Source organism: Muntiacus reevesi, chromosome 2, assembly GCF_963930625.1.
Source record: "Muntiacus reevesi chromosome 2, mMunRee1.1, whole genome shotgun sequence".
NCBI lineage: Eukaryota > Metazoa > Chordata > Mammalia > Artiodactyla > Cervidae > Muntiacus > Muntiacus reevesi.
In genome coordinates, this window is record NC_089250.1 from 6,704,619 (window position 1) to 6,720,817 (window position 16,199).

General features: G+C 39.8%; 1 protein-coding gene across 4 annotated transcripts in view; it reads right to left on the bottom strand.

Annotated features, from left to right (window-relative positions):
- TASP1 (taspase 1) overlaps window positions 1-16,199 on the bottom strand; it is a 251,874-nt gene that overhangs the window by 153,134 nt on the left and 82,541 nt on the right. For all 4 annotated transcript variants that reach the window (XR_010661275.1, XM_065919536.1, XM_065919537.1 and 1 more), the window contains one exon: window positions 11,047-11,153. Coding sequence is in view for 3 of the 4 variants with exons in the window: in XM_065919536.1 (XP_065775608.1) it covers window positions 11,047-11,153 (107 nt within the window). In the remaining variant the exon portion in view is untranslated. The remainder of the gene's footprint in view (window positions 1-11,046; window positions 11,154-16,199) is intronic.

The window sequence follows — 16,199 nt, forward strand, 5'->3', positions numbered from 1 at the left end:
CTCCTTGGAAGGAAAGCTATGAGAAATCTAGAGAGCATATTAAAAAGCAAAGACAACATTTTGCCAACAAAGGTTCATATGGTCAAAGCTCTGGTTTTTCCAGTAGACACGCATACAGATGTGAGAGTTGGACCATCCTTTAAGAAGGCTGAATGCTGAAGAATTGATGCTTTTGAATTGTGGTGCTGGAGGACTCTTGACAGTTCCTTGCACAGAAAGGAGACCAAACCAATCAATCCTAAAGGAAATCAACCCTGAATATGTATTAGAAGGACTGATGCTGAAGCTGAAGCTCCAATACTTTAGCCACCTGATGCAAAGAACTGACTCACTGAAAAAGACCCTGATGCTGGGAAATATTAAGGGCAGGAGGAGAAGGGGGTGACAGAGAACGAGATGGTTGGATGGCATCACCAACTCAGTGGACATGAGTTTGAGCAAGCTCCAAGAAATAGTGAAGGACAGGGAAGCCTGGTGTGCTGCAGTTAACAGTGTGGCAAAGAGTCGGACACAACTCAGCGACTGAACAACAAACATTATGTGCCAAACAGAGACACCACGGTAACCAAAACAGAGTCCCTGTCCTCCTGGAACCTGCACTGTAGTGGAAGAGAGACGTCAAACAAGCGCCCTCAGAGAGAGGCAGCTGGAGCTGCCTGGCCGCCTGAGTGACAGGTGGGAGGGGAAAGGCAAAATTTCTGGGATCCGGAGTCACCGGACAAAGGCCCCGACTCCTGCAGCATCTTGACAGTGTGACCTCCTGAAAGTAAAAGAACAAAAGACTGGAAAGAAAGACAGGCACCTGCTCCTATCAAGTCCTGTGGGATCTGTTACGGGGCTGCACTTTACTTCTAAGTGCAGCTGGAAGTGACTAAAGAGTTTAAACAGGGTCATGACAAAACAAAATTGCACTTTTAAGTGATTCCGTGAATGCTGTTTTTAGAACTGACTGGAAGGGGCAGAGGCAGATGGATTGGGATGCTACCGCAGTCATGCAAGAGAAGGTGATGAACCTTGACTCTAGACTTGCTGAGCTAAAGCTAGACATGAGGTGTGTAATAAGCAACTGGAAACGTCAGGGCATGAAAGTGGGATGGAAATAAAAATTTGGATTCATTCACTCAAGCACAGTTTCATGGGCACTGTGTCTGGTGCCTGTTGAAAAATTGACAATGACCTGGAAACAAATTCTGGAATAAGGTGAAAGGAGAAAAGAACTCTAGACTTCCTGAAGGAAAGTTAAATAAGTAGGAGTGGACACAAACTTAACTGAATGCAGTCGTGTAACTACCAACTCCTCTAAAACATTCTATGTTCACGGAAGAAATGATTACTGAGCAGGTGCTTTTCTAGGCCCACTGTGACATACTAGGCAGAAAAACCAACGAGTCTCAAATTCTGCCCCAATACCTTACACATCCCTGCAGATTTTCATTTAGTAAATTGAGAGTAGAGCCTAAGAATCTCCTACCAGTAGATTTAAAACTGCCCAGATGGGGATATCCCTGGTGGTCCAGTGGTTAAGACTGCACGCTTCCAATGCAGGTGGCGAGGGTTCCATCCCTGGTCAGGGAACTAAGCGCTCACATGCTATGCAGTACAGGCGAAAGCAAAGGAAAACAAACACTACACGGATGAAGATAACAGTTAGCCAGGGTGAGCACACACTAGAATAAAGAAGCTCTCAATGAGAGGATCAAGAGGTTTGGAGAAGCTCTGTTTTGCCAGTGAGACTATATTAGAGAAGTGTCACATAGAAAGACAGCAGTCACCTGGGACCGCGTGCTGCCTGTACGACTGAGGAATCTGATGTCCAGAGCAGCTCCATGTCTGCCCCGGGCCTCTGGACCGGCCCACGTCAGACGACCAGATCTCCTGGTCTTCTGTACCCATCTCAGCCGGCACCACTCCCTCCACTCCTCGGGTAACCCCAGTCTCGGGTCTTGAATAGTTTCTGATCTGCGACTTCTTATAAAGAAGGTTCTAGGCTGATGACAGAAGATGTGGGCCAGTCAGGACTCTGAGAACTCCAGCTTTCCTTCATCTTGATTAAGCAGGGTGTCTTATCTTCTGATCTTAAAGCACCCTGTTACTGATCTATGTGTGTGTGCGCGCCAGTGTATACACATTTGTCTCTTCATGTGCTGGTTTATTCTGCTGGCCTTACTACATGTGTATATTAGCTACACACATGTTAACACCACTACATCTGTGACAGGCCAACTCAGGTCATTAGCACATGGGGATACAGTATGAGGACATATTTAAAAATTCTGACTTAGAACCTGATGCTGTTAACATCATGGTCTGAACCAACTCCCAGATAGGAAGACGTCTATGAAATCCCATTCACTGGAGGAATTTCCATTTAGGAAAGCAATATGACAATTTGTACATTACATACAAGGTCAGCAAAGATTATCCCAATGATAATGAAGGAATACCTTCATTTTCCCCTCCTATGATTCTGGTTAAACATCAAAACTTACAAGAGACTCTACAGAGCTGATGAATACTAAAAATAGAGGGAGGATTTACAAGTCTAACAACATCTGATGTCAACCTATAATAAGCCTCCTGGAAAACCACATTCCCTTACAAAATAAAAACAGCAGTTAAGGTCCGTTAACACTGATTTCTTGCCTCACTAATCTCACTTATAATTTAAAAACTCAGCGTAAATTTAAGGCATAGTTTCATGAGGGTTTAAGGAAGACTTGGGAAGAAATCCAACCTACTAGGTATTGAATCTTTATACGAGAACTTAGAAACTTTTTCTGAAATACTGCCCAGCTATCAAGGGTTGAAAGTTCTGGATGTAGATAATTGATGAATTGGCATAAACTGCTATAAACCATAAACATGTAAAGAAGGTCCATCAATTTACATTGCAAAGGAATACTGCTCATCAGACTGTATAACCTACATCAATGCATGAGGTGGGAGTAATCTAGTAACACAAGGAATTAAGTTACTGACCTACTTTCTGATTTACATGTAAGTCCTACAGGCTTAATCAGTAATCAAGATAATCTTAGGACAGGAAAATATAAATTTTAAAATGTTACTTACAATTCAAGGAAATAATTTCAAATGGAAGATAATCACTCCACAGGATGAATTTATAGGTTTATAGAAAAAATTAAATACATGAAGTCTATATTTTACTTCTTTATGTAAGAGAAGGCAAAGGAGTTTCTTGCTTCTGTTTACTCACATATCTATGCATTAACTGCCTTCTTGAGAGACACCATAGGACTCCAGATCAGGCAAATATCTGTAAAAGACTAATTACTCCTTCCCTGCACACATAATACACAGACATGTACACAAGTACAAATAGAACAATCTGAAGAAAATATGTTGTTTTTCATGCACTTATTTTCTTTGATCTTAACCTACCTCTCACCCAAAAAATGCAGTGATTTAGTATGATACAGTTAAGCGTTTACATAATAATTTCAAGATGGTGGATAAAAGGGAGAAATGTTACCCACAATATACTTCAAAAGAATAGAATATATTTATATGAAGCGCACAAAGCAAGGCCCAACATTTCCTTTCTGAAACATGTGGCCAATTTGATGTCCCTATGTGGTGGCTAAAGAACACAAAATTAAAAGTTGTAGCATCTCTTTAGAGTGGTTTTGAACACACAACATTGTACAAAAGCATTCAAGCCTTTCTAAACTCATTCATTAGAAACTGAAGAATGAAAGATACTCACATAATGGGAAAGGCGTGATTTTCTTTCATTTCCCCACCCTATACAAGTACTGCTTTACCTAAAAATCTATGAAATTAATTGAAAAATTATTTGTAAAAGTGAAGGGAGGAGGCAAAGAATTCCATGTACATTCAACTGTAAAATCTGTTATTAAAGGAAAAGACATGGAAACTATTTCAACAATATGCTTGTGAAAAATGAAGGAGAAAAAAGGCTTGAAACATCAAAAATGTTGAGATCAAACAATACCCCCAACCTCTCTTAATACTCTAAGAATGAAAGAACCCCTTCTAGTAACATCCAGGGTTAGCTGTTTGAAACTGATATTTATGAAATCTAGACTATCCTGTGCATTGAATCTATTTGTTTTCCAAACCTATGGATCTCTCCTCTTGGTAACACGTCTTTCCCTTCTGTAACAAGGTTACGTAACAATTCAGTCTGTCCCGTAGCTCCAGCTAAGAGCTGCTATTGGCGGATGAGTTAAGCACTTCATTCCAAAAGAAAGTTTCCTTTTTAAAAATGCTAAGATTGATGCTAACACAACTACCTTTTCCTTTTTGTATCAAAACAAAAGATAAACTTAAAACATGTCATCACTTCATCACATACACCACAAGAATCATGGATACACATTCTAACAACAATGAGTCCAAGGCAACATGGCTAGGGGAGAATGCAGATGCCAGTATGTGGGAGTCACAAAGGACAGAGGAGCACACTAAACTACGTCATGAGTACCTGAGCAGCAGGACTCAGACTGAAGGAAACCCCACGGGACCAACAGTTCTGGTTTCAACACAGACAAATGTGCTACCACAGCTCAGCTAAATAATATCAGTCACTCAACAACATGGTTCAAATTTCAATTACGTGGTACAGTAACTGTGAGTAATTGCATACAGTATAAACTTCACTACTGACTCTTCAGTTCAAAGATCACTATGTCCATCATAATTATCAGTAACCGATCATGTCATTTTATTCAAAGTCTGTCACTGATTGACACCCAAGTGTGTAGCTGTGCTGCCTCCTTGTCTCCCAGTGATGAATCCACATGCCATTTTTTAAAAATTGACAATCTAAAAAGGACACTATACAACTAAGATGAAAGAAACAGTGATAATGCTGGAACTGAAATTCCAATAAAAATTAAATGGAAGTTACAGAAGAAACAGTTGACTGTGGGAATTTTTGGCACTGTCACCATTCAAGAGACTTTAGATCTACAGTCAGAGGAATTCAGGGAAGACAAATCGGTCAATATAAATAAGGAATGTAGTTGTGATGAAAAGGATGAAGATGTCACAGAGGAAGTTACGCTTGCAAAAAATTTGACATTAAAGCAAACTGAGAGATCACTATAACATGGAAACAGCAAAAGATAAAATGGTGAAAGCAGATCCAAAATTCAAAGGGAGTTTAACAATTCACCATGACATAATCAGATACTCACTCCACCCTGTAAGTTATATGACAGGAAGGCAAGCACTGTTCAAACTACTCTTGATAAGGGATTTTTTATACAGAAAAAACAAAACACTAATTCTGATGTTTTAAATTACTGTACTAAATAAATATTCATTTTAATTTTTTGCTTGTTTCTCTATGCATTTATAACCAACAATAAAAGAATTTTTAATGTTTTAACAAAAATGTTTAAAGGTCATGGAATAAGTGTAACTTTTGCTATTAAGATCCCTTTGCACAATTTCGGTTTGCATGGTCATTTTCATGGTCCAGCACTACCATGCAAAGTGTGGACTGCCTGTATACACTGCAAGGGAAAGGAGGAGGTAAAAGAAAATCCAGAACAGTTGGGTCTACCCAGAGAAGGGAGTGGAACAGACAGCAAACAACTGCTACCTTTATATTACACAGAACTACAGGTAAATAATAACCTTTTCCTTCTCCAGCATGTTTTCCCTGCTAAGTCACACACAAAAAAACATGGATGAAACAGAGAAACCAACTATTAGGAATGGACAATTACTCAGAATTTATTCCTGATTTTTTAATATCTTAAACCCATGTATTCTGAAAGAGAAATGGGTTTTATTTGATTTATGGGTGGATTAGCTGCTTACACCGGTATTGGTTTGCAGCAACAAGGGACATATTAATTGTGGGGAGAAAGATGACAAAAATAAGTTCCCCATTCACACTATGCACTATAAACTACCCACCTAGTAACCACTCTCCTCCCCTTCCTTAACAAGGAAAGAACTATTTTGTTGGGAAGACAAGTCATGAGTTGAGAGATAGTAATTAGGAAAATCCACTCAATTTCCTAGGCTCTTTTGCAGCTGGGAATAGCCATGTGACCAAAAGAAATAACTAAAGAGGACTCCATTGAGAGAGAGCCTGGAAAACCTTCACATCCCAGATAGAAAGGTGAGAGACACATCTGGCACTAGTCTCCCCTTACCCACCCTCCATGGTCTCACTTTCTCACCTTCAATGCAGACGTGACACCTCAAATTATAGAAACCATATTTTACCCATAAGGCAAAAGGCGTGAGAGAAAAGGCCCAAGAGAAACCCCAGATATGTTGGCTCCAACATCACTAGAAGCCTGAGCTCACAAAAGCTTGCAACCCACCCACTTTCAATTTTTTTATATGCCAGGGAGCAGGGGGACAAATATGCATTTCCTAAGTCACCGTCAGGTTTTCTGTTTTTTGCAGTCAAAAGCATCCCATTGATTAACCATTCTTATTTTAAACTAAGTCAAATATAAGTGTAGATGGTCAGAGGCTAAGAAAAATAAAAATACTCTGATTGAGGGAGCAAGCTGATGAAATCTTCTTCTTGCTTTAGCTCTGATTTCTATTAGTACTGTCCATGGGGTCACAAAGAATCGGACACGACTGACTGAACAACAACAAAATTAGTACTGTGACAAGGTCTGGACAATCGGTTACCTTTTTAAGAAAAAAGAGAAATATCAATGCAACAAAAATCTCCAAATTTATTTCCTTTATTATCAGGCTTAAAAATATTTACTCTACTGTATACTCCTTTCAAGACAATATTTATGTCCTCCAACACTGAATAACCAAGAAAGTGAACATTAGGAAAGTTACCAAAAACCCTATTCTTTTCATTATGTTTGTATACCCAACTCACAGCTTCTTTTATGTAGCCACAACACACAGTAGTACTGGGCCTTAGTCAATGCTGGCTAACCAAAACTATGTGGAAACTATACACACAGGACAGGGAGTAATAAACTAAACACAGGTTGATTCAGAAAACAGCTATTTGCCCTTGCCTGTCACAATATCTCTAAAAAGTTGCTGTACTTCCTCTCAAAAATTGTAATTTTCTGCTCCATTGGCTCCTTATCTGGTAGCCTGTTCTCTCTGGGAGCATTTTTATCACCTCTGCCAAGGTGATGCAGCAAACATCTGTAAGACAAAACCTGTGGCCAGCACCCTTCCCTAAAGACAGAAACTCGGTCAGAGTCATTTTTGTAGGTCAATGTCAAAACCCAGTGCTTTTTACACATTAAAGTTCAAACATTCTGAATACTAAAAACATTTTCCTGTCATTTCAGGTGTCTAAACTATGCCATTTGAAGCATGCCTGAACTCCAGCTCTGTACCCACCAGGGCCAGCATCCCTTACCACCCTCCCCTTCTCCACTGCAAGACTCCGCCTAGCGGAGCAGTTTTCTTTCTTTTCAGGCTGAGCGACATTAGAGACGAAAGCAAACAATGGCAAAGGCAAAGATGATGGGGCCTCTGCCAGTGACAGTCACCAAGCACGTGATCATCTCTTAACGCTTCTGTCTCTCCTAACAGCCACAAGGGAGAATATCACTATTTTCTATTTTAAAAATAAGGAAATTGAGACTTCTTAGGTGAAGTTACTCACTGAATTCACAGAAGGTCACTGAAACCGGTAAGGTTTCTCGACCCCGCTTCCAACCCCACAGCAAAACTTCTCTAAAGCATTATCTCGACCACGTCCTCCTGATGGAGCCTCCGCAGCAGGTCTACAGTCCTCCGCGTCAGGGAAACCGCCTCACCCGGGTCTTCCCCCATGGAGCCTCCGCAGCAGGTCTACAGTCCTCCGCGTCAGGGAGACCGCCTCACCCGGGTTCTCCCCCATGGAGCTTCCACAGCAGGTCTACAGTCCTCCGCGTCAGGGAAACCGCCTCACCCGGGTTCTCCCCCATGGAGCCTCCGCAGCAGGTCTACGGTCCTCCGCGTCAGGGAGACCGCCTCACCCGGGTTCTCCTCCATGGAGCTTCCGCAGCAGGTCTACAGTCCTCCGCGTCAGGGAAACCGCCTCACCCGGGTTCTCCCCCATGGAGCCTCCGCAGCAGGTCTACGGTCCTCCGCGTCAGGGAGACCGCCTCACCCGGGTCTTCCCCCATGGAGCTTCCGCAGCAGGTCTACAGTCCTCCACGTCAGGGAGACCGTCCTCACCCGGGTTCTCCTCCATGGAGCCTCCGCAGCAGGTCTACAGTCCTCCGTGTCAGGGATACCGCCTCACCCGGGTCTTCCCCCATGGAGCTTCCACACCAGGTCTTCAATCCTCCGCGTCAGGGAGACCGTCCTCACCCGGGTCCTTCCGATGGAGTCGCTGCTGCAGGTCTTCAATCCTCCGCGTCAGGGAGACCGTCCTCACCCGGGTCCTCCCCCATGGAGCCTCCGCAGCAGGTCTACGGTCTTCTGCATCAGGGAGACCGTCCTCACCCGGGTCCTTCCGATAGAGCCTCCGCAGCAGGTCTATAATCCTCTGCATCAGGGAGACCATCCTCACCTGGGTCCTCCCCAACGGAGCCTCTGCAGCAGGTCTACAATCCTTTGCGTCAGGGAGACCGTCCAAACCTGGGTCCGCAGTCACCAGGGCCTGAGTTTAGTGGCCCGGCCTCCGCCCATCTCCTGTTTTCTCAGCAGCTTCTGACCCGGTGATGACTGGCTCTGAGCTGCTGTCTGCTTTCTAGCCACTCTCCTGGGGGCCCCTCTACCCCACTGGCTGCTCCATCTTTTTCGTTCACTGGTTTCTCTTCCTCCCAACATAGACACGTCGGCCTGGCCTGGGGACCAGTTTTCAGACCTCTAATTTCACTCACTCCTCAGTGAGCTGATCTGGCCACATGGATTTATATTCCTTTTGATACCAATAATTTCCAAATGAGAAACGCCCTCCTGACCTACTCCTAAGCTTCAGATGCATATAACAAACTCCATAGTCAACCTCTCCTGCTGCCACATCAAGCTTTTCATTGGAAATCCTCTTAACTAGGTTGATGAGTGGTCGTTTAAATTTTTCAAAAATTGATTATCCTCTGGTGAAGTAGAGAATCATAAAAAAGGACACATATTGTAAATATGTCTTTTCTTAATTAAAACATAAAACCAATTCATTCATTCACTAGCCAATCTTTTTATATAAGACCAAAGCCTTTTCTCTGAATGTGAGACCACATATAAATGTTCCATATCATCTTTCTATAACACGCTGGATTGTCCTATGATTTCAAATTTTATCTAAAATAGAACAAGAATATAAAGACATTAACAACACACTCTGAATACAGAAAGCTTCTAGATTTTTATGATTTTTCTCAATCTTTTATAACTGACTTGCCCCAACTTAATTCTATGGCAAAAATAATTCTATTTTTACAGACCCACTCTGCTTTTTCAAGTTAGTTTTCAAACAAACAACCCTTTCGGTTCTCAAGCAGGCAACTCTCTTTTTAAGCTCAATATTCATCAGTTTACAGGAGACGTGAAGAACTATGTAATTATAGCAGTAGAAAACAAGAGCATATTGAGACTCCTGGTGGCACAAAATTCAGCTGAAAAGGGCAGAGGAACAGTACAGACTACAAGCAGTCTATTAGCTTCGGGGGCTTACGGCACTTTGGCATCCGATAATATGTTTCGTGGTGAAAATAAAAAGTACTGGTTAATCTGAGTCTGTTAAGGGAATATGGACCAAGCAAGTTCTTTTCCTCCACTTCCCACCTCTATCACCATGAAATCACACTTTCTCTAACTCCCCTCACCTTAAGAAATGTCAACACCCAATGACTAAAACTAAAACCTACAACTCCGCTCTCTATCTCACCAACCTTTCAGACACCAGTAATTGCTGCCCTTTATAGGAACCCTTAGAATATAACCTGGATGTAGTCACTTCTTTTCTTCTCCATCTCCATCATCCATGATCCAAGCTGCCATCATCTCCCAACTGTAAAAACTGTGTAACTAGTCTCCGCACTTCTGTTCTGGCCTTCCCCTGTCCTCTACATAGCAGCCCGAAAGAACCTGGTAAAACGTATCTCTCACTACGAGAGACGATTTAGTATGCATTCATATATGAGTAAACCACACATAGCTATGACAGAAAGTGTCAGTCAGTATATAAGCAATTATAGAAGGGCTAATCAAAAAAGAATACTGAGATTCCAAGTTATATCAAATGATGATGTGACATGAGAATTTCATCATGATCTTGGTGCTATCTGACCTTGAAGCCATAGGATGAGCAAGACTGTTAGAGTTTTTAACTTGTTTCTATTCCCTACAACACCTAATAACTGCCACACATGGACTCATAATGGCACACAAATGTGTGAAATGCAAACAAAGAATGTTTAAGAACAAGAAACAGACATGCAATTAGAATATGCAAAGAAACCTACATGAACCTAATATATACATTTCCCTATAACACTCCATCCCCTGAACAGCCATTTTCACCTAGAGCTGCAAAGACCAAAACAGCAGCCATGAGCCACACAGCTACTGAGTGCTTAAAAATATGGCAAGGACAAATAAGAAGTCAGATTTTTAATTTTATTACATTTTAATTAACTTTAATTTTAGAACAGATATTCAAGTCAGTTACTGGAAAGTTCTAAGTATGCTTGTAATGTAATCTGCTATGTAAACCTACCTTATCAACTATTAATATTACAATATTAAATATAGATCAAATATTTCCAATGAAAATTTAGTGTCATAATTGAGACGTGCTGTTAAGTGTGAAATATACACTGCTTTTGAAGACAATACCGAAAAAAGAAAATAGAATAGCTCGCTAATAACTGTCTCATTGGTTACATATTTAAAGGGATTTTGGGGTTCACTGGTTTAAATAAAATAAATATTAAAATTAATTTTACCTGTTTATTTTTACTTTTTTAAGTGTAGCGATGGAAAACTTGAAAAGTACATATGTGGCATGCATTGTATTTCTACCGGGTCATACTACTCTGAAACTTATATATCTAAATGCAAACTAAATATATCACTATGATACATTAATTATTAATATTTTAAACACCTCCTGACCTTTTCACTTGATTGTCTTCTTTTCTTTAGTTGAATGAAATCTGTTTCCACCCTTTCTGCCAGCTCTAGTTTCCTCTTGTTTCTTTTAAAAGCAGCTAAACTGAATCCTATAAAAGAAACATTAAAAATAACATTTGAAAAATATTAGGGCAGTGGGGTAGACAAGGTATCCTGAAGAGCCTTCTCCGGACAAATCCTTAAGAATGTTGGATAAAGGGTTCTGTAAGTCTTCTCAAGGTACACTGAGGTGAGAGGAGAATAAAAAAATAACCTAAGATTAAGAACAAGGTCAAACCCAGAGAGAGAAGTGAGTTCTGAAGGTAGACGCTCTCCAGCAGTGTCTGCTAATGCACGCCACGGCCAGCTCTGATTCTGAAGGGCTCTGTGCATAAGAGATAAAAGACACTGGGACGATGCAGAGGAGAAAACATATCACAGATCATCCACATAAGAAGGGGGAGCCCAAAGGGCGATACACCTAATGAAGGGAAAAACGGGAAAGCACAACAATACACAAAGAATTAGGAAACTTGTAAGCTGACTTGGCTATAAATATAAGAGAAGGAAAGTCATGTTACACTTGGCTGGTTCAGGATAGGGAGATCTATCGCGTGCGTGCGTGCGTGCGTGCGTGCGTGCGTGTGTGTGTACACGCAAGCACACATGCACACAGGGTGGGGCACGGGCTTCTTAGAGAAGAACAACTGGAATTATAAGGAAAAAATACAGATATAGATAACATTAAAATATAAAAAATATTTTAAAATTCAGACAGAATTAGGAGAATCCATATTACTTATGTGCCCTGGAAAAAACAAATAAAAAAACAAACAAAACAAATGATCTTGCTGAGATAATGCTTCAAAGACTCATTAAACACAAATGCAAATACTACCTGGAAAAACCTGCATTTTTCCTCAAAGAATTTCCATGTTCCAATTAACATGAGCCCATAGTTAAAAAAAAAAAAATTCATAAAACGAATGAGAAATAAATCACCCCAAATGAAAAATAGAAATCAGCCAAACATTAGAAAGTGTAATCCAACCTGCGAAGACTTCACATACTGAAATAATCAATAATACACAGAATATAAAATGTTTATGCTCATAGACATAAGAAGATATTGACTGTGTAACTAAGGAACAATAGGTGATAAAATGTCCAGACAGACTTGAAGAAGAACCAAATAGAACTTCTTAAAAAAAAATTACAATAATTGGAATTTTAAAATTTAACATACAGATTTAAACAATTAGATTCAGCTGATGAGAATATTACAAACTGGAATATAACACTGGAAAGAATACAGTTTTCTAATAATAGAAGACTAAATATTAAAAGAATTCCTCCCATCAAATATTATCAAAAGTACTGGATAAAACATGAAAATTACCACCTTAAAAGCATTAAAAAAAAAAGTATTAAAAATATCAAGTTTTTCTGGGGATAAACTAAGGGCTAAAGCTATTATTATTGTACTGTGAGCATTAGATAACACTAGAGCAGTTGAATTTGATTCCACAACATGAAGGACAGTCATACGTTCAATCCAGAGGAAGGCTTCCCCACAGGAAGGCTAGGCTAGAACCAAGCAAACCTACCCCTACCCTCTAACCCAAGACCAAGCGCATTTAGGCAAAATGGTTCTCCTCAATGCGCTGAAATACCTGCTCATCCAGAGCCACATATCCAATAAAATTCACTTCCAAAAACTAAAGTGAAATAAAAATAGCTTCAGGTGAACAAGAATGAACAAATTCACCACTGGCCAGACCCTATGCTAATGAAAATACTAAAGGGTAGGCTTCAGTAATAGACAAAATAATACAAAGTGAAAGCTCAAAGACACAAAAAGGTAAGGAGACTGGTAGGGAATTACATGCAAAGGAAAGGGTATATGGCAAATATAAATGAAAATTGACTAATAATACAATGATTAAAGTTTCATGGTACTTTTAAGTACATATTAATTTCCCCCAAATTGATGTAAATTAATCAAAATAACAGTGGAAAAATAACAAAGATCTTCTAACATATCACTTTTAAGATTAAACAAGAAAATGTTAAATACGGGAAAACAAATCTTAGGAAAATTAGGTGGAAAAGGAACCAGAGCTGCCCTCAGAACAAAGTCTAAGAACAATACTATAGTAATGGATACCCCTCCCCCCCCAAAAAAGGGTAATGGAACTGACCAACAAGTTTGCAAACACACTCATTTATATTCTAAGAGAATTAGAGAATAACACTGATATTTCATACCAGTTGGAAACCTACATGTTATTCAGTAAACTTTCTTGGCACAATATGTTACCTATTTGGGGAAAAAAGTACAAGTAAATTCCTACCTCACACTACACACAAAACTGAAATCGTACAATAACAATTTAAACATATAAAATCTAAACAAAGAAGTCCAAAAAGATTAAACCATCACACATGAGACATAAATATCAGTCTTTTTATATCAGTCTTTTTGAGAAAGACTTTAATTTTATTGTTTTTAACTTTGGAGTATTTTACATTGAATGTGATCAAAGCCAGAATCCATCAAAAAGATGGTTCATTGATGGGCTTCTGATTCAAGATGGTGCAGTAGAAGGACAAACACATATCTCTTCCTGCAAGAGCACCAAAATTGCAACTAGCTGTTGAACAACAGGAGGATGCTGAAACCCACAAAAAAAGATACCCCAAATAAAAAGACAAAGAAGAAGCCACAGCAAGACGGTAGGAGGGGTGCAATCATGATAAAATCAAATCCAATACCCACTGGGTGGGTGACCTACAGACTGGAGAACAATAACACTGAAGAAGCTGTCAGCAGGTCAGTGGGTCAGCAGGGGCTCACCAGAGGGATGGAAGGTCCCCCTTGGTGTAAACCCTCTTGGACTTCACCATAAAACCTGTAGACCCCAGGGCTGGGTCACCTCAGGCCAAACAACTACCAGGGAGGGAGAGTAACCCCATTCATCAGCAGATGATTGGATTAAAGCTTTACTGAGCAAGGCCCTGCCCACCAGAGCAAGACCCAGTTTTTCCCATCGCCAGCCGCTCCCATCAAGAAAGTTACACAAGCCTCTTAGCCTCAGCCATCAGAGGGCAGACAGAAGAAGCAAGAAGAAGTACAGCCTCACAAAACATTACAGAAAGTTAACCATAATGAAAAAGCAGAAAGTTATGTCCCAGATGAAGGGACAAGATAAAATCCCAGAGAAACAACTAAATGAAGTGGAGACAGGCAACTTTCCAAAAAAGAATTCAGAATAATGATATTGAAGATGATCCAGGATCTCAAAAATAGAATGGAGGCAAAGATTGAGAAGATGCAAGAAATGTTTACCAAAGACCTAGAAGAACTAAAAAACAAACAGAGATGAATAATACACTAGAAGGAATCAATAGCAGAATAACTGAGGCAGATGAACAGATAAATGACCTAGAGGACAAAACGGTGGAAATCACTGCTGCAGAACAAAATATAGAAAAAAGAAGGAAAAGAAATGAAGACAGCCTAAGAGACCTCTCGGACAACATTAAACACACCAACATTTGCATTATAGGGGTCCCAGAGGGAGAAGAGAAAAAGGACCTGAAAAAATATTTGAAGACATACAGCTGGAAACTTTTCAAACATGGGAAAGGAAACAGTCAGCCAAGTCCAAGAAGCTGAGAGTCGCAGGAAGGATAAACCCAAGAAGGAAAACACCAAGACGCACAGTGATCAAACTGACAAAAATTAAAGACAGAGATAAAATATTAAAAGCAACAAAGGAAAAACGACAAATAACATACAAGGGAATTCCCATCAGGCTATCAGCTGGTTTCTCAACAGAAACTCTACAAGCCAGAAGGGAATGGCAGGATATATTTAAAGTGATGAAAGGGAAGGACCTACAACCAAGAACACTACCCAGCAAGACTCTGCTTCAGGTTTGATGGAGAATTCAAAAGCTTTCCAGACAAGCAAAAGTTAAGGGAATTCAGCACCACCAAACCAGCTTTACAACAAACGCTAAAGGGACTAGAGAAGCTCCTGCCTAGGGAAGGCAGAAAACACAAGAGAAGGAAAAGACCTACAGAAAGTAAACCAAAATCAACTAAGAAGACGGTAACAGGACCATACAGATCAATCATTACCTTACATGTCAGCAGACTAAATGCGCCAACCAAAAGGCAGACTGACTGGGTGGATGAAAGCATGTGCGTGTGTGCACCTTCACTTACCACATCACTCTGCTTGACCCCCCCAAACTTTATGTAATTATTTTATATTGTTAAGTTAATTATGTTCCCATTACGGCTTGCAATTGCAACTATCTTTTATTTTTTGTCTCGTTATTGATTGTTAAAACTGATAAACACCTTCTACTATTGCAACTATGTAACTATTACTCACTTAATTAATACCATTGTATTAATCATGGTTGGTCAACAGAAAAATAATAGAACTCTATATCACCAGAACTAGGATTATTAGAAAAACCTGTAATCACTTTTTAAAATCCAGATGCATATCAGAATTATTTGAATTTTTTTGAAAAATACAAATGCTCAGGTATTGCTTTTTTTCTCCAGAGGTCCAGATGTTTCTAATGAGTAGTCATGCTTAAAAACAACTAGAGTATATGATGATCTTTTACTTTTATCTAGTTTGTTTCATTTCTATTTTATATTCAGTGTTCCCATTTTATTTAGTTTATATTCTCTAATTTCTCCATCTTTTTTTATGTTCTGTTTCAAGCCTTTACCTAGTAGAAACATTTTTGCATACATATATATAAATATGTATAATATATATTTTTGAAAACTTATGAATTTTTGCCTAACTAAAAAATTATGACATTTTGATTCTACTTGTTTAATTTAGTATGAATAGAATGCTAGATTTCTAATTAAAAAATAGATATGAAACTTTGTGACCCCAATTCTCCAGGACAAAATACTGGATGTGGGTAGCCTTTCCCTTTTCCAGGAGATCTTCCCAACTCAGGGATCAAACTCAGGTCTCCTGCATTGCAGGCAGATTCTTAACCAGCTGAGCCACAGGGAAGCCCAAGAATACAGGAGTGGGTACCCTATTCCTTTTCCAGCAGATCTTCCTGACCCAGGAATTGAACCGGGGTCTCCTGCATTGCAGGCGGATTCTT